A 25,705-nucleotide genomic window follows, 5' to 3' on the forward strand; every position below is an offset into this window, starting at 1 on the left:
GGCTATTTTAAGAAGTTAAAATGTAAAAACTAAGAAATCAGCAAGAGATTTAGAGTCTAGATCTCTTGCCAAATTCTTTGCTAGTCCAGATTCTAGATAACCTATTATTAAACTGAGTTCTGACCTCATCTTTCTGATCTGTGTGATTTCATAAGAATTTAATTTTCCCAGTTATTATTTTCAGGCCAAATTTCCCTCCTGATTCCCTTTATCCTGCCTGCCATCTCCCTGAAATTGTAAAAACACTGTGACTTTTAAATAGACAGTGTGAAATCTTCCAGGAAAGTGTTAAAGAACAAAAATAATTGACAGATTTGGCGGATGTCTAGCAAGCCCCACAATCTACAACGTGGGGAAAGCACAAACATAGAGAGCAAAAATAATTCAATGAACATCATGATTATTTTTAGTCTATCCACATAGTACAGGAGTGAAGATTTCCCCCTAATAAATCTTATAAACATTTAAAGGCTCAAAGGAGGTATTTTATGCAAGAGCGCACAGTCTTGCTACTCTTCACGCTCTGTGCTTGCACACAATGCAATATGACTTGTGGCAAGGCTGGGAAAACTCAGAGTCACAGCATTATCATCTTCCTGACAGTCACTGACAGCCTTTCTAGGGACAATTTAGTCTTTTCTCTGTTACATCTACTTTGAAAATGGAAGTTGGAGATCTTTAAAATGTTTAAAATGTCATGAATTAGCTATTCCTTCCTGGTATTCCTAACTCATATAGAGATATGTCCTATGTATTATTAAATTACTAGTCTAACCACTCACCAACTCTGTGAAGGATGTGACTATCTGAAACAGATGAGGACATTCCCAGAGGTCTAAAAGAGTAATTTCTAATTTTTTTGATCATTTATTCCTAACACCAAAGTATTTTGAATATCCCCCCCCCAAAAAAGGTGTTTATCTATAAATCATATACATGTGCTATTGTACTAACATATAAGGCTCAGTATAAAACATACACACACATAAATAAGATGGATAAGGAAAAAGTAAACAAAAAACTTCTACCATTAGCTTCACATTCCCCAACATATCATCATCTTATCCATCCCACTGATTTCATCTCACCCAGATTGGGGATCACTGTTCTACAGAACAATCATTTAGAGCAATATTCAGGAATGGAAACAGAAACCAACGCTGTGCACACCTGATTCCACACGCGAAACGGTATTTCTTCCTTTTTAAACAGGCACAGGAGTAAAAAAAATGGAGCTTTGATAAGGAAAGAATTACACTAGTGCCCTTAGGACATCCTTGTCAAACATAATCCACACTCACAACTCTTTCCTGATAATATCACATCCAAAAATGTCACCTTGATTAGTAAGAAATATGACAACACAAAAGCAGGAGTCTGCTGGCTGGAGGCATGAGTCTATCAGCTGGGCTCTCATGAGCCAAGTTTAAACTCAGTGATGCACGTTGCTGAGTCTTTGAAGGATTGATGAGATTAGTTCCTCCTAAAAATCTTCCGGGAACAAGAGAAATCGATGTATTTAAAGCTATATATTCTCTTCCCCTTGGCACCATTACCTATACCCTCTTAATTTCCTGCCACTCCAAATTACAGTGTAATTACATTTTTAACATGTCAGCTCACAGACCTTGAAGAGATCCCATGAGAAATTTATAAAGACTTTTTCAATCTATGCTTCCTTTTGGCCCACTGATACCGAAACCAGAACAAATTGAAATAATATACTTTAATAAAATTTTGAAACCTATACGTAACAATTGAGCGGGCATTTCTCCAAGTACTTCCTAATTACTATTCTCCAGAGACTAACTGGATGGATCTAGCATAACCACTTTCATCCTCACACCTAAATGCTTATTCGGCAACAGCAGAGTGCCAGGTCCTACAATCAGCTCTGATAGAGCCATAGTAAATAAATAAAGAAAAGGAAACTTTTTTTTTTTTTTTTGAGACAGAGTCTTACTGTGCTTCCCCGGGCTAGAGTGCCATGGCATCAGCCTAGCTCACAGCAACCTCAAACTCCTGGGCTCATGCAATCCTTCTGCCTCAGCCTCCCAAGTAGCTAGGACTACAGGAATGTGCCAACACGCCTGGCTAATTTTTTCTATATATTTTTAGTTGTCCAGCTAATTTCTTTCTATTTTTAGTAGAGACAGAGGTCTCGCTCTTGCTCAGGCTGGTCTCGAACTCCTGAGCTCAAATGATCCTCCCGCCTGGACCTCCCAGAGTGCTAGGATTACAGGCGTGAGCCACCGTGCCCGGCCAAGAAAAGGAAATATTATTGCAGAATTTAAGTTGCTTGTAAATCTACCTTGAAGCACCAGATAGGTAGCAGAATATACAGAAACAGGAAGACTATTCTATAACGAAGGGAGAACTCATGCTTGAAGCCTTGGGATGATGCACCTATCTCTCCATTCCTCAGTTTATGAGGCTAAACAGATCATAAGATATAAGGGTCATAGTATCCTAACGCTGGGCCTATCTCTGAAGAAGAGCAGATCCAAGGCAAATTGGAGGGATAAGAACATTAATATGGGTCTCTCTGGTAAGAACCATGACAAAGGAACTGCCCTCTCACCACACCTGTGCCTTCTTCTAAAACCATCTCCCGCGTGTGATGGGGTCATACACACAGGTTGTTGTTCCCTCCATCTCTGTGCTTTAGTTGAGCAGGTTGCCAAAACCTTATTTAGTCCTCCCTGTTTCCAGATCTGTAACGATAACATCAGTGCATGATCCAAATCTCCCACTTTGGATCTAAACTAGTCCTGGGAAAAATGGTAGTTATGAACCCATAGGTATTAAAAAAAAAAAAAACAAAAAAAAACAATGACATGGGTGAATAAACTAAAAGAAACACATGGAACAGTATCAGAATCCAGACAGGATTTAGCCATGGGTTGGAGCAAAATGGGGTTAAGAATGCCATTAAAGCAATAATTGCCAGCCTGAGTACGGGGGAGAAAGTATTCCAGTAATCTGATGGGCTTTCTCAAAATAATCCCTCAACCTCCCAGTACTCTGATTTGCTCCCCTAGAGCAGATCAGTTTCCCTTGACAATCCTTTATTTTGGGACAATGGTTTGACTGAGAGTATCGCATCACAGAGCATGAACATGACAGACACAGCCCAGTCCTCATTGAATTTCCCTTCCCATGGCACTAATGGCTTTTTACGGCTATTAAGAATGAACATTTCTAACTATGATGACTAAATACAATGGCAGGAAAAAGTGAAATGAAAAAGTAAAGCTTCGAATGACTGCCAACCAGGAGAGTGTTCTTTTTAATCCTATGAAATGGGTATGGCCTTCTAGAAGGAAGTTTGGCTGTTAATATCAAGTTCAGATATCTACATATAAATGCATGCAGAGTATTATTTTAATAAATGCAAATGGTAAACAAGATTACTTTCTTGTATCTGAATTATGTTCAAATAGGGATAACATGGAAAACTACTGCCATAGTGGGAACATTCATGTACATGTACAAGAATTGTTGCCCGTATCTGCTCACTATTAAGTAACTCGAGCTCAATGCATAACCCATTTATAATGTCTCTTCTTACACCTCGAATTTGTCTAATCCCTCCATTCTCTTTGCTATTACTCACACCCGAATAAGAAGAATACCAGAAGAAGTATTGGAAAAATTTTGTAAAAACCTCTCAGATTTAGAAAGTGACCTACATCATGCTCACGTTATGCCACAATGAATCCTCCCAGACAACTGTACTACTTAAGTACAGACCGATTCCTTCGTGGATAAGCATGTTCACATTTCTACTGCATAGAAACATTCACCCAATAACATGCTGTGAATCGATTAGCAAAATACTATTTAAAAAGGCCATCTAAGAGAACTGAGAATAGCCTTTTTCTGTAGAACCTGGCTCTAATTTTAATAGGAAGAATCACAGGAAAAAATTAAATTATCAAGAAAGAGGGGATAAACATGGTCAGGCATGGTGGCTCACGCACTCTGGGAAGCCAAGGAGAGAGGATTGCTTGAGCTCAGGAGTTGGAGACCAGCCTGAGCAAGAGTAAGACCCCATCTCTACTAAAAACAGAAATATTAGCCAGGTGTCATGGTGTGTGCCCATAGTCACAGCTACTTGGGAGGCTGAGGCAAGAGGATTGCTTGAGCCTAGGACTTTGAGGTTGCAGTGAGCTCAGATGACACTACTGCATTCTACCAAGAACAATAGAGCAAGACTGTCTCCAAAAATTGAAAAAAAAGGGGGGAGGGGTAACGTGGAAGATTAAAGTAATTAGACACAGCTTTGAGAAAAAGTCAAGGTATTTAGGCATTAGTAAGACAGATGTTATCTAGATCTGTGATCCCTATTATTTTATAGATCGAGCCCATTATAGTAAAAAAAAAAATTTTTTTAAAGAATCACCTAATTTTTAATATTCATTTATTACAGTCTAAATACTAGTAATATTTATACATATTATAAAACAAAGAAATTTTAAAATGAGTCAATAAGTTCTAACGCTTTTTTGCAACTCATCTTAGATTTTCCCTTGGGTATACACACTCCACTTTAGAGGACACTGATCTATAGCAAGGTTGGCAAACTACAGCCCACAATGCCTATTTGTGCAAATATTGAAATACAGCCTCACTCACTCATTCACACTTCTTCCAGGGCTGTTTTCAAGCTACTACAGTAGAGTTGTATAATTGCAACAACAACTGTCTGGCTCATAAAAATCTAAAATATTTACTATCTAGCCCTTGACAAAATTTTCCTACTCCTGGTCTAGAATCTCAATAATGAAAAAATTCCTTTTAGCCCCTTATCAAGCAAGAAAAGTAGATGATTTTGGTCTATCCCATTAATGCGGTGTTTACTGACGAACTGAAAATTCTCCAGCTAAGGAATTAGTAAATTCACTTGCAAGAAAATTCTGAAAGTTTTGACAAAAGTCTCTCGATTTTGGATACTATGCTCATATTTCGTGGCTTCTTTAAATAATAGTTTCCCTTTGCCAACAGATTAATGATCAAATGAAGCACAGTGGATCAGCTGGAAGTTTAGCCCTCACTCCATACATAAACTATTAATATTAATGGTATAAAAACCATTAAAGGTGTAACAAACCACATATAAAAAACGCCTCAAGCTGCCCTACAGTGCCTTCACTCCTATTGGCCAGATGTTCTCCAAGCATGGTCCATGGACTCTTGGGGAACCCTGAAATCCACTCAGGGGTTCACAAGATCAAAACTATTTTCATAACAACACTAAAACAAATTTGTCCTTTCACTGTGTTAACCTTTGCATGAAAAGGGCAAAAGCAATGGTGGGGGAACCTGCTGGCCCCTGAGCACAAACCAAGGCAGCAGTCTTCACTGCCATATACTGTTTGTTTTTTTTTAAACAAATGTCAATTTCATTCTGGAATGTCCTTGATGAATCGGTAAAAACTACTCATTTTATTAAATCTTGGCCTCTGAGTATATATGTTTTAATATTCTGTATAACAAAATGGAAAATACGTACAAAATGCTTCCTCTATATACCAAGGTGAAACTTGTCTCAATGTAAAGTATTTGTGATAGTTGCAGTTGTAAGCAGAACTTGTTTTTTTTCATGGAATAACATAAAAAAATGACAGAGTATGGTTATTCAGGTTTGGGATTAGGTAGACATTCCCTCTAAAATGTAAGAAGTGAGCTAGTCACTTCAAGAAAATCACCCAATAGTACTTTTTACCAATAGTAAGATTACCACTTTCAAGCAAAAATTTGAATTATAGAAAACTTTTATCTGCTACTATGAGCTGGATAGCTTTGCTCTATTTAACACTATTCTGATAAAATCAGTTTGATAGTTAACAAATGTCTTTTTTTTTTTTTCCTCCTATACAACAGCAAATATTTGGAGACTATGTATAACTCAGTTAACCATTATTTTCTAAATTACCAATGCACAATGCTACAAAATCATGTATGGATAAGACCCATTCAAAGCACAAGACAGACTAAATGGATTTTAATATAACAAAATACAAAAAAGTTCATTGATATGCTTTCCAATTCTACATTACAACTAATCCTTAAGAAATTATCATTGCTGAGTTGCCATGAAGTATCAAAGAATATCCACAATTATCTGAAAAGGCTATTAAAAATGTTCCTTTTTCTAACTACACATCTATGTAAAGCTAGATTTTCTTTACACACTTCACTCAAAACAACATGTCACAGCAGATTGAATGCAGAAGTAGATATAAGAATTCAATTATCTTCTATTAAGTCAAACATTAAAGAGAGTCACAAAAAGTTAAAGTGATGTCACGCTTCTTGCTGATTTATTTTTGTTTTGGAAAATTGTTATTTTTCATTAAAATGGTAACTACGTCAGCATGCAATGTTTATGAATGCTATGTTTTTAATTAATAAATGCTTTGAATTTGAATTTGAATTTCTAATACGGTAAATACCAACAGAAATGACCCATATAAACAAAAGATCAATCGATTGAATGCACAGGGGTTCTGGGACAAAAAACACTGAGACCAGATAATACAGGTCTATGTACTTTTCCTATCTTATTCTACAGGCTATTTTCTTGTTTTACTGGAAAATACATATAAAGTAAAATATTTCCCTTTTTTTCCTCAGTTTACTTTTTTATGAACCACACAGGAATCATCTTGCCTAAATTTGAGAGTATGAAGTCCCTCACATATTGGAAGGAGAATAGGTTTAAGCAGGAGAAAATTGCCTGCTCCCACAAAAAGGAAGAAAATCCAACCTTAAGAACTGGAGGCTCGAGGCATAGTAGCCACAACTACAGACACAGCTGAGCCTGCTTCACCAGCCTCTCTCGACCCGGACTGTGCAAAGAGGAGGCATACCCATCTAGTATACTGTTTCCTTGCCCAATTCAATTGGCTAGAACTTTTCAGGGACCCCACTACAATTCTGGATTTCCTGATAGATAAGTGGAAAAGTAATTTGAAATGGTGTTTTTGGGGGCAAAATGCTGGGGCTAAGATGAGGTATGGGCAACAACAACCCTCTATGACATTCCAGTTGTCCAAATGGCACAAAAGGTACTGCTGGAATCCCAGATTTCCCTTTCAATTCCAAACAGAGTAAAAAGATTTATTGAGCTGGGATTTGTCACAGTGGGACTGGTATCTGCCCATCTACAAGTAGCAGCAGCATATCTAGGACTGAAGAGATTGAGATAGTCCAGGATAAATATTATCAGAAAAGACATAGTGGAAGGGAGTCAAGGCTCGACTTTGTTAGGAGCTAAATAAATTTTCCAGGTCTGCTCTTGCTAAGAGATGCAGAACCCAAATGAAGCTTTTCTCTGGAGCTTTGATCACACAAGCAACAGCCCTAAATATATTCAAGTGAAAATCTTAAAACCTAAAAATTTCTCAAGTAACTTGTAACAGGTTTCATGACTTCATTATCACTATCAAAAGGCAGATACTGGCAAAGCAATTTTCACCAATATATGCATATATATCTTAGCAATGCCCAATTCATAAATAAATTGTGAACTAAAAGTCATTTGTTAGGATTTCAGTAAAAAATTTCACCCCCCAAAAATGTTATAAATGGCAATTAGGTAAAACAATACAACATTTCATATAGAGGGTAGAGTAAATAGACTTTTGTAGGGTGGTATAAGAGCTGCTTCTATGGTGAAATTCAGCACATACTGGATTTTAGGTACACACGTGCACCTTGACAAGCCATCTGTAGTGATGAATATATTTGAAACTATTACTTGAAAGGCAATATCTAGAGATTCTTAGATTCTTCTGATTCCCCTTATAAAATGATTCTCTGGAAATAATGTACAACTTAAAGTGCCAACAGAGAACTGCAGCTCTGAAAAACAAATTTGGATTAGCAGAAAGGAAAGAAAGAAAGAAGCGGCTTACCTGTGGTCAAGATGACTAAAATCTTGTAAATTCAATTCCCTGGTGTCTTGTGTCAGATAAATTGTATCCACATCCTATTTGAAATATAATTCAGTCATGTAATTAGTCCATGTAGATGATCAAGGAAGTTAAGACAGATGCAAAAAGAATTAAACAATGACAAAGGCAGACTTTTTATGTAATTTGAGAAACAAAGATTTTAAGCAAAAAAAAAAAAAAAAAAAATGGGGGGGGGAAAAATTAGCCAGCCAAATATTAGAGTATTCTCTAGGAGAGAGAGAGAGAGAGAGAGACAGAGAGAGAGACAGAGAGTGTGTGTGTGTGTGTGTGTGGGCATGCGCGCACATATACGTGTACACAGATATATTTACCCATTGTACTTCTTCCCTGTATGAAAATCCAAGCCAGTCACAAGCACAGGCATACATCTGAGAAAATCCACCTGAAATATACAACAGAAACGTTGACGTGTTTTTGGCAAAATGATTTTTAAATTAAAATTTAAAAGCTTAAATATGGCCAGTGTTGACAGTGTTGATTATCCTTTTCCCTTTTGGGGGGAAAACAGCAAAGATTCTCCTCCCTGTTCTATAGTAAGTACATAGCAGGATGTAATATAGCTTAAATATAGGACTTTGTCCACCAAATCTAAAGTCAGTGCACTGCTAATTACACCTTAAAACTAATTGTACCTTTACAGTAGTATACTAGGAATAGATTTAAGTTCCTGGCACAGGGATGTCCATCCAGCCATTTTACATTTTGGTCTTAAAATGCACACTCACCACAGGGTCCCTGCTCGGCCACGGTCTGGCTGTCCCACAGAGCCTGGAGACTAGCTAGGCGCTCAGATGGCTCCACGGACACTCTTTTCATGATTCTTCTGAAAGATCAACAAAACAACAGATTTTACAAACCAAGTTTTTTGAATTGCACATAGAAATATATTTTGTAAAATGTCTTTTTGTAAACAAAGATGAGTGTCACTTCAATTTTAGCAAATGTAATTCTACTTTTTGAGCACTAAGGAGCTGAAAATCTATAGGAACTTAACAACAAACCCCTTTATTTAAGTTTCCTTTGTTAAGTAAAAGATATTTGGCAATATAAATAGTCTCTACGTTATTGTTTTATAACATTAGATTTTGTTGGAATAGTTAGAAAATATTGTGTTCTACTTGAATTATTAGATTATGTATGTACCAAATATAAATTGCTGATTTTCAAAGAATTAAAGTAAAAAAATCTCTTCTGTACTTCCATAATGCCCTAATCAAATGTCCATTAGGAAATTGATCATTTCATATTGGAATAGTTCTTCCTTTTACTCTCTCATCCCCTGGGCTATGATTCTTCTAGGGCAGAGAACACGTGCGGCTCCTCCCAAACCCCATCCTCCTCCTAGGAACGTCACAAAGTTCTTGCCCACATATGCAGAGGAAGGACAAAGCAGTCATTAAAAGTGAGGCCCACCACCCCAAAATTTCATTATTCACAGAACTCACAAAATAAGACAACCTATCCCATTAGGGTTATTGTGAGAAAGAAAAATATAATACCTGTAAAGTTATTATAACAATCCCTGGTGCATAGTAAAGTCTCAACAAATGTCAGCTGATGCTGTTGTAGTTATCATATAGCGATCACTTAACAAATAGTTTGTGAAATCATTCATTAATTCAAAACATTTTTATTAAAGGTCTACAGAATACCAAGACCCATCACTGGGTACTAGGCATACAATCACAATCAAAAACAAAAGCTGCCCCTGCCCTCATAAAGCCAGTGGTCTATTATGAGAAACAGACAAATAAATGGGCAATATGGGAGGAGAACTACTAACACGAAGAAAGGGAGGGCAAAGTAGAGGCGCTTAGCTTATTTTCTGGTGGAGGGAAGGGGCAGAGAGTAGAGAGGTTGGAGACGCTCTTTGGTACATAATACGTCTATGCTCAGATCTGGAGGAGGACAAAAAAATATTCAGGTGAAGGAGGAGGGGGCCAGGGACCCACAAGGTGTTTCAGATAAAAGGACAGCAAATCCCTGGACATGAGAAAGCACATGCTTATCAGAAACTAAATACAGCTCAAAATAGTTAGCAAATAATGTGTGACAGGGAAAGGGGTAACAGAGGAATCTGAGGAGCTAAGCTGGAACTGGGCCATGGTGAGCCTTACAGATCAAGTTAAAGTCTTTGGATTTTATTCTCAGGCCAATGAAGGGCCATGATGGATTACGTACTAACAACAGGGGGAGCGTGCGATGATTAGATAGGCACTGTTAACAAATATCTGCCTGGGTGGGGCAAAACTGTGAAACAAGGAGAGAAATATAGGTTAAGAAATAACAAAGAAGAGGACTGTTAACAGCCTGGCTAAGAATGAAGGTCATGAATTTTTGGTGGCACAGGGCTGAATAGCTGGGAGGTTTTCTCCTGCAGCCCTGGGAAGCCCAATCATGCGTGGAGGAGGGGGCAGCTGGCTTGCTGCAGGTTGCAGGATTTCCAGGAGGGTGTGCCAGAAAAACAGTGGCGACAGAAGGAGTGGAGGATATTGACAAGGCCTAGCTGAAGTCACAGACACTGTGGGCTGAATGGTTAGGAAGGAAGAGAAGGCAGGAAAGGGATGGAAGGAAGGGAGAAAGCCAAAGCATCCCCAGCCTGGAGGCCTTGAAAAAGTCCAAGTACTTCCAAGAGACAGAGTGTGAAAGGCTGTAGTCAGAGAGGGACCCCAACAGTGATTTCATCATGGGAGAAGCTGTTCAGGAAATGATAAGCTCTAGGATGTGGCCACAAAGGCAAGTGGATAAAGTAGGGTAAACGCAAAGAACACGAGCTGGGAAGAAGGGTGCTGGTGGATCAGTCACCCAGAACCATGACACGACTTGGGTGTAAGGCAGTAAAATGAACATTTTAAGTCAAATTGAACATATTTTAATCTTTCGTTAATGATGTAAAAGCACTCTGCTAAGTATAACGCTCTCTCAGTGATCTTTATGAACTTCAATCATCTTATAGAGACTAGAATATTTCCAGTTATATCCATTTTCCAAGTAGATGGATTCCAGATAAATCATGGTAGAGCCTGACACTGTGCCTGGTAAGCTTATTCTACTCCTGGAGAAAACTTCAAATATATACCAAAGCATTTAAATACAAACATTCTCTTAGCACTGAAAATACTCCTCATACTAATTTGTTGTTTTTATGATCAAGACGTAATCAGGTATGTAAGCAGTATTTTGCTTTATTGCTTCACAGGTATCGTGTTTTTTAGCAATTGAAGATTTGTGGCAATCCTGCATCAAGCAAGTCTATCAGTGTCATTTTTCCAACAGCAAGTGCTCACTTTGTGTCTCTGTGTCACATTTTGGTAATTCTTGCAATATTTCAAACTATTTTGTTATTATTATATCTGTCGTGGTGATCTGTGATCAGTGATCTCTGATGTTACTATTGTAATTGTTTTAGGGTGCCACAAATCACCAACACATAAGATAGTGAACCCAATTGATAAATGGTGTGTGTGTTCTGCCTGTTCCACCAACAGGTCCTTCCCCATTCTCTCCTTAGGCCTCCCTATTCCCTGAGACATAACAATATTACAATTAAGTCCTTCAAAAACCCTAAAATGGCTTCTAAGTGTTCAAATGAAAGGAAGAGTCACAAGTCACTCACTTTAAACCAAAAGCTAGAAATGATTAAGCTTAGAGAAGAAAGCATGTCAAAAGCTGAGACAGGGTGAAAACTAGGTCTCTTGCAACAAAAAATAATCAAGTTGTGAATGCAAAAGGAAAATTCTTCAAAGAAATTAATTCTACACACAAGTGAGAAGAAAGTGAAATAGCCTTATTGCTAATTTGGAGAAAGTTTTTGTGGTCTAGATAGAAGATTCGAATGGGCCATAACATTCCCTAAGTCAAAATCTAATTCATAGCAAGACCCTAACTCTTCAATTCTACGAAGGCTGAGTGAGGTAAGGAAGCTACAGGAGAAAAGCTGGATGCCAGGAGAGGTTGGTTCATAAGGTTTAAGGAAGTAAGCCCTCTCCATAACATAAAAGTACAAGGTGAAGCAGCAAGTGCCAATGTAGAATCTGCAGTAAGTTATCCAGAAGATCTAGCTAAGATCATTAATAAAGGTGGTTATACTAAATAACAGATTTTCAATGTAGAAAAAACAGCCTTCTATTGGAAGGAGATAGCTAAAATTTAGGACTTTCATTGCTAGGCAGGAGAAGTAAATGACTAGCCTCAAAGTTTCCAAGGACAGGCTGACTCTCTTGTTAGCTGGTGACTCTAAGTTGAAGCTCATTTATCATTCTAAAAATCCTAGGGCTCTTAAGAATTATGCTAAATCTACTTTGCCTGTGTCTATCAATGGAACAACAAAGCCTACATAATAGCACATCTGTTTACAGGATGGTTTGCTGAATATTTTAAGCCCAGTGTTGAGACCTACTGCTCAGGAAAAAAGAGTCCTTTCAAAATATTACTGCTCATTGACAATGCACCTGGTCACCCAAGAGCTCTGATGGAGATGCACAAGGAGATGAATGTTTTCATGCCTGCTAACACAACATCCATTGTGTAACCCATAGACACAGGAGTAATTTCTACTTTCAAGTCCTATTATTTAAAAAATACATTTCATAAGGCTATAACTGCCATAAATAGTAATTCCTCTGATGGATCTGGGTAAAGTAAATTAAAAACCTTCTCAAAAGGCTTCACCATTCTAGATGTCATTAAGGACATTTGTGATTCATGGAAAGTGGTCAAAATATCAAGATTAGTAGGAGTTCGGAAGAAGTTGATTCCTATCCTAATGGAGGACTTTGAGGAGTTCAAGACTTCAGTGGAGGAAGTCACTACAGATGTGGTAGAAATAGCAAGAGAACTAGAATGAAAAGTAGAGCCTGAAGATGTGATTAAATTGTTGCAATCACATGATAAAACTGTAACGAATAAGGAGTTGCTTCTTATGGATGAGCAAAGAAAGTGGTTTCTTAAGACGGAATCTACTCCTGGTGAGGATGCTGTGTACATTGGTAAAATGACAACAAAGGACTTAGAATATTAGATAAACTTAGTTGGTAAAGCAGCTGCAGAGTTTGAGAGTTCTGTGTAAATGCACAAGATCTACAAGTGTAGCATGATTTTTGTGTATTTTACCTGAAGTACCTGTGATTAAGTACTATTATTCTAAAAGTCCGTAATTTGAGGGTGACTGTGTTTAAGAAGGCATTTAAAATTAAAATGATGTTACAGAATCTAGCAATTTGGAATGATTCACCTGGGTTCAATACCATCACCTGGTATTTTAGTGCATTATATACTGGTTACATCATGACAGCGAAGCTAGATATTATGCAAAGAAACAGAAGCGCTGTCAGAAGCAAACCCAGGCATTTATACAGCTGAATTAAGTAAACCTGCAACACAGTAAGCTAGACTTTTGTCTACCTTCATCTGAATCACATTTCTCTTTTAAATTTCTTGCTTTGTTTCAGCAGAACTGCAGGGCATGCCATTTCGATGACACCTAAGATGGACTTTAGCTACTCAAAAGCAGGAAGAAAATAAAGCAAACATCTTTGACAGGCTAGGATTATAGAAATAAATAAACTAATTTTATGGTAGATTTGGAAACCAGAGCCTCAGTTTTACTCCAAAAACAACAGTGGACATTCACACTTAGGGCTAAGGTGAAATTAATCAGCGAGGGAAAAAGCAGCTAGTATAGATATCCTTGCAAACCAATCTGCAGAGTTGTCTAGCTAAGCTTTTTCAAGTGGCTCCATTTGTTTAATAGTTCTCATCTTCCTTTCCCCCGCCACCTCCCAGAGACAGAGTTTCACTCTGCCACCCTGGCTAGACTGCAGTGGTGTCAGCATAGCTCACTGCAACCTCGAAGTCCTGGGCTCAAGCAGTTCTCCTGCCTCAGCCTCCCAAGAAGCTGGGACTACAGGTATTTGCCACCACGCCTGGCCTATTTTATCTTACTTTTTTAACTGAGGTTTCAGAAACTAAAGAAGTTGCATGAAACATGTATTCATTTCCATAAGAGATAAAGTTGTAAGAACTAAATTTCCAGGAGGTAGGAACTGTTTCTTAGATAATCTAACACTGTGCACAGCAATAATGAGAAGAAAATCCACTCTACACAAGTGGATTTCTGCTATAGTTAAATGATAGCAAAGAGTCCCATCAGTGTATGTATTAATATTACAGGGCACTAGCTTACACATACATGCACATACAGAGAGAAAGAGTGTCACACAGACTGACAAAGGATTGGCTGTCAGAGTAAGTACCATGAAAGGTAAACCAAAATCCTAGAAAACAGACATTCAAGGCCTGTCACTCACTTGCAGGCAGCACTAGAGCTGAATCAACAACATTTGCATTATGTACATTTAATTTACCCAAGAGTCAGAAAATAGTTATATGTGGCAGCAAGAAATAGCAAACTAGATGACAAGCACAGCATGACAAGCTGACAAGCTCTCTCTCTATGCAAATCTCATGATAAACTGTTGATCAGAAAAACCTATAAATTATTTTAATCCAACTAAAATAATTTATTTCTTTAAAATTCAATTCCAATGTTCATCCTATGCAATATGGCAACTTTCCCCAGAATAATACATGTTTTAGTAATGCAAACCATAACACAGCAAAACGCTACCTATTGCTTTGCAAAGTGAAGGGGCTACCAGAACATGTCAACTACCTTTCTCTTGCTTATACATAAATTCCTATTTCACCACTTTTCTTCATACATTTCCATACTTCACTTGGCTTTTGGCTTCATAAAGAGATTTTCAACACCATTTTTATTATAGCAGTACAGAAACATTGTTCTAACATACAGATACTAACACCCAGCCAACTTTCAAATGTGTAACATACATGAAAGTATAATCAAGCATGCCAGAGGCATAAGGAAAAAAATCATGTTAGAAGGTTACCATTCTGTCATCTGAAAAGGACATTATTAGCCACATTTAACCAAAAAAAAAAAAAAACAAACACAGAAATGCAATCAACTTATGTTTAATTATTTAACAAAATCATAAACACCAATGAAATGCTTTACACAAGCAACCTATTTCCAGAGGGGTAGGGAACCTGCAGCCATGGGGCCACGTGTGGACTTATGGATCCTTGAGTGTGGCCTTTTGACTGAATCCAAATTTCACAAAACATATCCTTTTAATAAGGGGATTTGTCCTGTGAAGTTTGGATTCAGTTGAGGGGCCACACTTGGGCATCTGGAGGGCCACGTGTGGCCTTAAGGCCACAGATTCCCCAAGGAGTTTACATGGAGTTAATGCAACTCTCACAAAACTGCATTAATGTCATTATTGCCATTTTTAAAATGAGGCATTGAAAGTGAATTAACTTGCCTATGGTTTCGCCCTCTAAAATATCCAGCTAACCTGACAGCTTCCAGTTCCACCTTCAGGCTCTCTCCACCCAGGTTCGTAAAGCAGCGCAACAGGACTGATCCTCCCTTTAGAGTAACTACTATTTTATTCTAAAGTTCAAAAGCCCTCACCAGCTCCCTAGTGCCCATCACTGAGGCTTTCATCCCTGGACCTCAACTTTAACCTCACAGTGATACCTGCAGGCTCCCCAACTCCAACTAGGTTAGGCTGGCGGCTGTCCCCTAGCAGCAAGTGGCACCTGCGCTGTGTCCCCTCTCCCTCCCATCCTCCAGCCTCACTGCCTTCACCATTTCACCACAGAATTCTCCCTGCACTTATCCCAAACGGCAAAAAGCCCTCCTCTCAAAAAGAGAAGAAAACAAACAAAAATCAAAGGTTATTTTCTTGCCATCCTGAGTTAAATGTGACTTCACCTTCACTATATTATTTGTGGGACTTTCTTACACTTAGACTACAAACTCTTTAGAGGGCTGGAAACTTTTTACTCATCTGCATATGCCTGAGGAAGTTCTTCAGTGAACATTTACTAAATTAATTCTAACCTGTTCTAATGACTTCGTTTAATGTTTCTTAAAAAATTTAGCTTTGTTTTGGAAACAGCCAAGGTTCTTGATATCAGAAAAGCTGAAGGCTTTAACACAGAAGGTCTTCCTGAAGAGAACTGTCGTCACAGACAACCCCGTGGAAACAGATTAACAACACTGAGGCTGGAAATATTTCCCATTTCCCCCCAACTGTCATTGCCTTCGAGGTAAGGCCTCCAAAGATAGTGAATGGCAAAGATGGGAATGTTAACTAAAACATGTTAACAGTGATTTGGTTTGGGGTAATTTTTAAATTTAACTTAAATTATCTTCTTTATTCTTTACATTCTTTTCTCTATATTTTAAAGTAAACTTTCCTTATTTAACGAGGTGAAAATGTCATTTTAGAAGGGAAAGAAAGAGAGATAAACATGCTAACATATATTTGTAGGTGAGACATGGGGAGAAAATACTACATGTGAATATTACACATTTTAATTTAAATTCTTCATTTTTTTCCTACCTGTATTCTCTTGACTATAAGAGAACTGATTACATTTCTATAGTTTTATATATTTGATTTTGATCCTACATGTTATTTTCACAATTTGAATTGAGTAAATACAAAAATCCAGATCGTTAGAGGTCATTGTTTCATTTACACACAGCCAAACGTAGATTATTCAAGAACTGATCACCCAAACTGAGGGCTGCCCTGGCTCTACCTCCTCCTGATTCTCCTGGTTCCTGATACTGCTCATGAGATACTTTCGTGTTCACTGGTCCCCACCTGAAATGTCCTGAGCAAGGAGAGGGATGAGGGCTGGGGTCCCAAGGTCCCCATAAGGGGCCCAGGCAATATATTTGGTGGGACAAATGACTTATACAAGGCTTGAGGATTCAAATATAGTTTCATATCCTCCAACTTATTATGAGTGGTACGTACGACATAATTGGAAACGTATTTTATTTTACATGTTCTATATTATTTATGTAAAGGAAATATTCCCCCTACTGACAGTTTTGACTTAAGGCATTAGGAATGCAAGAGAAACTGTACGGTTACCCACCTCTCCACTCTCTCTAGCCACAATAACCAATATCAATATAACTGTACATTTCCCCTGCCAAAATCATGTAATACAATCTAAGAAAATTCCAGAGGAGAGGTATAACATAGAACCCACAAAATATTAAGAGTTTATTGTGACAAGCTGTGTACTGGGTAGGAAAGAGAATGCAAGTCAAGTATATTTAGTTATTTATTTTTTTGCCAAGTCATTTTCTAAATTGTAATCTGCATCTTCTCCCATATTGATCTCTTCATTTGAATTGCCTCTCATTTCCCTACCCTCTCCTCTAAATTCTCTCGTCCTTTTTGGGTGAGTGTCCTCTGCAAAGCCAGCCTGTGATCCCTCACCTCCCACTTACACCCAATTACTGACTGTCTCATCTGCTTCCTGTCACCTGAGCTCCCAAGTCCCTGGTTAGAAGGCAGGGCTGTTATCTTGACGTCCCTACATCCCATATCACATCACCCATCATGGGACGGAGCACAGAGTAAGCATGAATTGTACATGCTCACCCAAAACCTGGGTCAGTATGTACTATGTGCCGTGGACTAGGGATTTAAGGTTAGTAAAAACATGGTCTTTGTTCAAGCAGCTCTTAGAAGGAAAGAAAGGCATGCCTTGCATTTTGTATCCCTCTCACCTTCTCCAGGGTACTGCTGATTTACTTATTACGGCAGTCTCCGGCAACAGTCTCTCTCTACTTTCCATGCCCCTCATTGTAGCCATATGCTTTAGTATCCCCCATTCTGATCACAAACAAATCCCTGGTAATTCGTCAGAGTGCTCTAGCCGCATCCCACCAACAAGCTCCACTTGACAGCGGAAGTTTTCTAAGAAGTTGTCCACACATGCCACGTCCACCTCCTCACTTGGGAGCTCATCCCTCAGCTATGGCAGTCTGCCCCTCCCAACCAGACCCCTAGAACTGCTCTCACCAAGGCTGCCCGTGCCCTCCACGGCCCGTCCCCTGGATACCTCTCTGCCCACAGCTTGTTCGCCCCCAGCATCATTCTGCAGAGCCACCCACTCCTTCCCAGGCCCTGGTTTTACGCTGGTTTTCTTCTCACCTCGACAGTCAGTCCTCACCCAACTCTATTTGCAGCTCTTCCTCTTTTACTTGACTTCCAAATGTTGGCCTCATTCCCAGGACACCTTCTCTCACAGGTCCAAATCTCTCTGTAGGTGACCTCCCCAACAGCCATGCACTAAAGACCATCTTTACGAAGATCATATTTACTCACCTGGTGCTCACCTTTGCTCCACCCCCAGACCTCTCCTCCAAGCTCCACATCACATATATAACTGCCCACCTGACAGCCCCGCCTAGATGTCCTAGAGCTCAAATTGCACATGCCTAAAACAGAATGGCTGGGCATTTTCCAAAAAAAAACTCATCCCCACACCAACCCTAGGCCTTCTCCATCTCAGTGAAAGGTCACATCAGTCACTAAGTTATTAAACCAGAAATCTAGGAGCCATTCTTGGTTCCTCCCTTTCTTCTCTGCCCTCACCCATACCTACCTAATCCATCAGCAAGTCTTGTGTCCACGATAAAGCTAACATCTACCTTCTCTCTTATCTTACTCTCTAACACCATTGCCTCACTCCTGGCCACCATCACCTCTTTCCTAGATCACTGTAAGTGTCCAAATTAGCTTTTTGCATCTGCTCTTGCCACCTCCCAGTCTACTCTCCCTAGTAGCAAAAATGATGTTCATAAACCATATAAGGATTCATGCCACATTCCTGCTTAAAAGACTATAGTGGCTTCCCAGGGAAAGACTACTAAGTTCCAAACTCTTCACCATGAGGCTCTACGTCAACTGGCCAGGACCTGGTGCCAGCCTCCTCCTGCCCCATTCCTCATCCCCTCCCATCTTTGCTCTTTGTTCTACTCCAGCCACTTTGTGGTTATCTGCCAGTTCCTCAGAGACATCAACCCTTTTCTAGGAAGAAGAAATAGCATGAGCAAAGACTCTGGGAAGAAAATATTCTTTGCTTCTATTTTTATATGACAGGCTCCTTCTCTTCCTCTTGGTCTGTACAAGTTACCATGGCCATAGGGAAGCCTTTGGAGACAGAAGTTTATGTTTTATATTAGTCCTATCTCAGCACTTACTCAATGTACAGTTACTGAATTTGTGCATTTCCCTCTTTGGGAAGTTTGTTTCCCCAATTTAAAATGCAAGTTCCACGTGGGCATGGACCTCAACACTTAGCACTCTGCCTAGCATACAGTAGGAACTCAAGAAATACTCCCTGAATGTATAAATGAATAAACAAACAATTATAACACAATGTGATATGTGCTAATATAAGAAGTGATCACAAAGTTCTATGGAACCATGAATAAATAAACTCTTCACAGATGAGAAGACACCTGAGTTATATCTTTTGGAGTAGGAATTTGTCAGGATTACAGCCTATGGAAAGGTGCTAAAAATATGAAAGAGTCTAAAGAGTACAAGAACAGCTGGATTATGGGGCAGGAAAGCAATGGACTTCTGTGTCAGGCTATCCAATTTAGATTTCATCAGGAAGGCTAACCGTTAGAGAGCTCATGCAAGGAACAGATACTATTTGAATTATAGAAGTATAACTCTGAGGACTGTATAAAGGATCACTTGCAAGGAGAACTAGAGGCAGAGAGATTAGCTAGAAAGATGTTGCACTGGAGGAAGTGACACAGTCTGAACTAAGGCAATGGAATGGAAAAGAGAAAGGATCAGACCAAGAGATATTAAAATAGTATGAAAAAAGTATAGCAACTAATTAATGTAAGAGTAAGGACCAAGAGATTGGCCGGGCACAATGGCTCATGCCTGTAATACCAGCACTTTGGGAGGACAAGGCCGAAGGATCACTTTAGGCCAAGAGTTCAAGACCAGCCTGGGCAACAGAGAGACCTCATCTCTACAAAACAATTAAAAAATTACCTAGGCCTGGTGTTGCGTGTCTGTACTCCTGGCTACTTGGGAGGCTGAGGCAGGAGGATCACTTGAGCCCAGGAGTTTGAGGTTGCAGTGAGCTATGTTAGCACCACTGTACTCCAGCCTGGGCAACAGAGTGAGACCACTGTCTCCTTAAAAAAACAAGCAAAAAAAGAGATGAACATGGCTCAGCTTTTATCTTGTTAGACTATGTGAATGATGATGATGAACCTATTAATTCAGACAGAATATTAAATACGGGCAGGTTTTAGGGAAAGAAGTGAGGAGTTCAGTTGGGGACATACTGAGTATAAGGTGCTAGAGGTATCCTTGTGGAGATGTCCAACAGGCAGCTGGGAGGTGAGGATGAAGATCTGGGTACAGGGGAGGTCACAGATTTAGAAATCAACATATATGAAGTGACTATCTCTAGAGAAACAGAGATAATTAATACTTATTGTTTAATACTTGCCTGAGGATGTTAACAAGAAGTTAACTGGAAGACCTAAGTGAAAACACTATTTTTACTCAATGTTTTCTGGGAAGAAAAAATGGAAGTATGCAAACTGAAAATAAAACTGGTAATTCCCCCCAAAATCCTAGAATATTAAACAAATAAAGCTGCATTTTAAAGAAAAGAGAGATTCTCAATATTGCTCTGAAATGTCTTTAAAGCTCAGGGTATTATAAGCTCTTGCTAAATACAGTTGTGCTTAATAATTTTCTTATTTCATCTGTGTTAATTAGGAATGCAAGGGAAGACATTATAAGGAAACACATGTACTAAGTCACATTACTAAAATACAGTTTAAGGAAAATGGGTTATAGTTATTGCTAACTCACGATTACCCCAGATAATTCTCTGGTGGCTTTAAGTACGATGTGGAAACCATTCCCAAGAAAAGTTTTACTTCTGGCTATTTCCCCATTGCCACTACTGATCCGCTTCTCACCTCATCCTACCACCACCACCCCGGCCCCCTGGCTCACACCTCTCCTCCACACACACCAGGGCATGTGACTTGCCTTTATGATACCTCATACCTGACATGCTAACCAGGTAGGAGTCAGAGGGCAACCCCAACTCGCCCCCTCACTTCACTGACACTTGGTTCCCTCAGTAAGCAGCCACCCTCATAATCAGAGGAGCACAAGAAGACTTTAGCTTCAGAAAGGAGGGTGCAAAAGATGAACAGCCAGCAAATACAGGGCCCACCCCTTTGTGCTGGTGGGTCACCTCCTGCAAAGTGAGACAAGGAGAAAGCCCAGCGAAGATCCATGAAAGGAACCAAGCAATCCTCCCAAGGCCAAAGACATTGGAAGGGAGTTCCTGTCCCCACAGAGCCACTTTCAGTCACCTAGAAGATATAAAAGAGGCCAGGCACAGTGACTCACACCTGTAATTCTAGCACTCTGAGAGGCTGAGGCAGGAGGATTGCTTGAGGTCAGGAGTTTGAGACCAGCCTAATGAAGAGCAGGACCCGGTCTCCACTAAAAATAGAAAAAATTAGCTGTGTGTGGTGGCGCACGCCTGTAGTCCCAGCTACTCAGGAGGCTGAGGCAGGAGGATCAACTTGAGCCTAGAAGTTTGAGGTTGCAGTGAGCTGTGATCGTGCCACTGTAATCTACCCAGGATGACAGAGCAAGATTCTGTCTCCAAAAAGACAAAAAAAAGATGCAGAAGACTGGAAGGCTAGGCTAGGTTTTCCTGCTGCTTTGCCTCTTAATTTGCAGGTGACACATCGTAAAGACATGTTCCATGAAGGGTAACAGTCCCCAAAATTGCCCTCCCACCCCCCTGACTGAGCAAGGGGCAAAGCTAACCATGCTACACAGTCCATATCGGATATCCCAGCCTCCCCTGTGTACACCTCTACCACTGGCAGAACGATGGGAGGGGGCGTTTCTGCTATCTGTGTATTGTGTACTTCCATCAGGAAGGAATTTTGATGACCAACTATTATCTTAGGAAACGTTCTGACATAAGCCTCTCTCTGCCTTTCACCTCAGCCAATCTAATTCCTCCATTCCAGCAGCCCACATGCTCCCCAACTACAAACTCTAATATCCAAGCACATAATCCTGATTTAAAATGCTTAACGAATAATATGAGGGGGCAGGGTGAGGTGGTTCATGCCTGTAATCCTAGCATTCTGAGAGGCCGAGGTAGGAGGATCACTTGAGGTCAGGAGTTTGAGATCAGCCTGAGCAAGAGTGAGACTCCATCTTTACAAAAAAGAGAAAAATTAGCCAGGCATAGTGGTGCATTCCTATAGTCTCAGCTACTAGGAGACTGAGGTAGGAGGATCGCTTGAGCCTAGGAGTTTGAGGTTGCTGTGAGCTATGATGGTGTCACTACACTCTCGCCCAGGCAACAAGGGAGACCCTGTCACAAAACAAAACAAACAAACAAACCAAATATATGTATATCGGCATGGACAGACAAAATTTAGTAATGTCCCTAATGTATACTTCAAAAAACTAAGAAGACAATGAAAAAGTTAATTTTTATGTTTCATATGTTTAGGTTTCCTCTTACTGAAAAGCAAAAAGCAAAGGAAATAAAGAGTTCTCTCTTTCCATTAACATTATATTTGATGTCTTTACACAAAGCATTCAGCCCCTGGCAGTCCGCTAATAACTGTGAGTAAAATTCAGGCTAGGATAAAACTGAAACTGAACTGAAATTATATTTAAAATGTTCCTGGTTTAGACTTGTGAGTAGAAATTAAAAGATTACCAAATCCTTTCATCACTCAAATTCACTCAAGAATAAGGCACAGAATTATAGAAAATGTCACACATCAAACACAAGGGTTTGATTAGGGTTTTGATATGTAATGGTTAAGAGAAGGAGGAAGTCAGAAAGAGGAAGTAAGTGAAGGGGCAAGAGAAAGGCAGTTTCCCAGTTGCCATTTTGAGGAAGAACAAGTTCCTTGCTCTCCTCACCCTTCCGGGGGAACTCACACTGGAGAGAGGCCAGGAAATATCTTCCGCAGGCAGGTGCCAATGTGAGCCAGCACGTCAATGACATCCTCGGGCGACGCCATCTTCATGGAGATGCTGCACTTCTCAGTTTCCACAACCATCTGCAAGAACAGGGTTGGATATTTCTTAATAATGAGTCCAATTCTTTCCATCTTTAATTCTAAATATTATAAATTACATAGTCACACAGATATATACTAATATATTATGGTATCTTTTTAAGAAAGCCCTTCCTTAAAATAATACTCTTAGTTTAATATTCAAAGAAGAGTTTGGGTGAAGGGTGGAACTGTTCTCAGAAACATCCGGGAACTGAAGCAAATGTTTTTAAGGGCCAAGCTGGCAGATTCAAATAGACTCCCTACGTGATAAAAACTGAACTCTCATATTCAAACAGAACTTCTTTTACCAAGATTTTGTCTTGAGACACAATCTTACAAAGTTGTCATATCCCTGCTATCCAGTGTGAGTATGACTATCTGCTCCTGTGATGACCCAAGGACAATCTGATAGCTACCTTTAAAAAAAAAAAAAAACACTTAAAAGACAAGAAACCTTATGAGATATTTAAGTGAAATGTTAATGCCTTTTGCCTGGGAGCAAAAGAAAAATCAAATGCTTATAGAAGTTGCAAGCTTTCTAAGAAAGGAGGATACTTACAAAAGATTATATTAAAGTAATAGGGTAATAAAATGTTTAATGTTGGGTTTAATGCTGAGCAAAGATTCATTCCTATAATTAACTGCTGGAAATGTCCAAAATATATACCAAAAAATGTTGAGACTGAGGTCACACAGCTAGTCCCATAAGAATAAATTAACCTGAAAAAGAGGGCAGGCTGCAAAGGGGGGACAGGTTAAAGATGGACACATTTCAAATAAAAAGAATCAACTTTAACCACTTTAAAAAAAAAGCCATTTTTTGAATCTCAAAAATAATCATGTAAATGTAGTCCTTTTAGATTATCACTGTATCAAAATATCCTCACACGTTTACTACCTATTGTTACTTATTTATATAAATAATATGATGAGAGAACACTGCCCATAATGTGCAGCTACCCAATTGGATTAAGAAAACAATTTTTAGATTTTGCTTTAGATTTTCCTAAAATTAGTCAAACTGAAAATAATAATAATCTAAGTCTTTCAAGATATTTCTGTTAAAAGGAAAGGTAATGCAAGGTATTTGTCAAAATGATGAGGTCAAAGAAAAGGATATAAGTGGTCTGAATTTTTAAGATGTTTCTTTTTCATAAATCCTCCTGGAGGAATCTGTCAACAAGTATTTAATAAGTACCACCTCTGTGCCAATTAGTTGTGTGCAAAAAAAAAAAGTTAAAAATCCTAATTTTCAGCATATTCCTCAAGAAATGAACATCAAAGCCTTTAAAATTCTCTAGGTAAAGACTACATTTGTCTTCTAAAAGCTGGCCCAAAAGGTATTTCTCTCAAAAAAAGACCCAGCAAGTATTATTGTCCCTGGAGGTGTTTATTAACCAATCCCAGTAGTCCATGAGGTGTCTTAAGTAAGACTCAAGCCGCTATGTGCAGTGAGGCTCATACAGCTCATGTGCACATATCTGTGTATTTGCATGTTTCTAGAAGCCAGACACTTTGGGTGCCATTGTGTCTGTGTTCCACACTCCACCCCCAACCTTCCCGCCATGGGTAATTATATTTTTCACTACAGGGTGCTTTTACATTCTTCATATCTAGTGCATCTATTCAGTTCACAGTTTGGGTGTGAGTAATTAGTAATTAGCTTATTCTAATTCTACTTAATCTTAACACCTAATCATCCTTAATTGCATAGGATTGAATAGAATGACAGGGAAGGAAAAATGGTGACAGGTGGGGTAAGAAATGGGGCTTTCAATTCGACCTCACGTGAAAGCATTCACACAGCCTTGGGGATGATGTCTCCACCTTTGTATAATACAAAGGCTGCAACAAAGTGATAGAGGTGGAACCAGTACAATAAATCATCTCGTGAGGAAAAAAGAACTCCCTATCAAATATCCTTTTCCCTCCCATTTCAGCCGGGGAGGAACAGAATGTTTGAAACACATTTTCCTTAGACACTTAGCAGGCCATAACCCATGACCTCCGATACACATTTAAAATAATAATCAGAGATACAAGCTCATAGTAACTTATTTAAGATTCGAATTTCCAATCCCACTGCAATTCCTTTGTTAAGGTGGAAAAACCTGACTAAACTTTAAAGGTAGCATTTTTTTACTAAACTCCAGCCAACAGATGTGTGAGGTGTTTGTCTTTTCTATAACAGAAATAGCCATGGGTGGTTTACCAACATCACTTTGTGACACAGCAAACAATTAACCCTATAATTTAAAAAAAAATCACAGCAGGTGTTCAGTTGTACAAGAAATGGTCCAAAATCCATAATGATAAAACTGTTCTATAATTGCTAGCCTCAATTTACTGACCATGAAAGCAACAGAACTCGAGTAGCAGTAAGTGCTATCGCATTGAGACTTGTAAAATAAGATTAACATCTCTCACATTTTTTTGCAAGGAAGAGGAAAATAGCAACAGTAAAAGTTACATTTCACTAACTCAATGACCTATTCACTCACTTTCACGCACAATGCAATGGGTGTGTCCCAGGCATTTTATCAGAATTTACAAACTATAATTAAATAATGATAAAAATAACGATGACAAAAAAATTAATACATCACAGAAAACATTAGAAAAGACTTCCTAATCAAAGCTAGATTGTGAGCAGACACTATCATCCTTATGATTTTACATAAGAGAAAACCAAAACCAGAGACATCAAGGAACCTGA

At 39.0% G+C, this 25,705-nt stretch overlaps 1 protein-coding gene across 2 annotated transcripts in view; it reads right to left on the minus strand.

Annotated features, from left to right (window-relative positions):
- Positions 1-25,705, minus strand: part of LRRC16A (leucine rich repeat containing 16A) — a 341,663-nt gene that overhangs the window by 169,958 nt on the left and 146,000 nt on the right. For both annotated transcript variants that reach the window (XM_012638672.1, XM_012638671.1), the window contains exons 5-8: positions 22,868-22,989; positions 8,708-8,805; positions 8,294-8,364; positions 7,923-7,996 (exon numbers count right to left, since the gene is read on the minus strand). In XM_012638672.1, the coding sequence (XP_012494126.1) occupies positions 7,923-7,996; positions 8,294-8,364; positions 8,708-8,805; positions 22,868-22,989 (365 nt within the window). The remainder of the gene's footprint in view (positions 1-7,922; positions 7,997-8,293; positions 8,365-8,707; positions 8,806-22,867; positions 22,990-25,705) is intronic.

This window comes from Propithecus coquereli, unplaced genomic scaffold (assembly GCF_000956105.1).
Source record: "Propithecus coquereli isolate 6110/MARCELLA unplaced genomic scaffold, Pcoq_1.0 Scaffold131, whole genome shotgun sequence".
Taxonomy (NCBI): domain Eukaryota; kingdom Metazoa; phylum Chordata; class Mammalia; order Primates; family Indriidae; genus Propithecus; species Propithecus coquereli.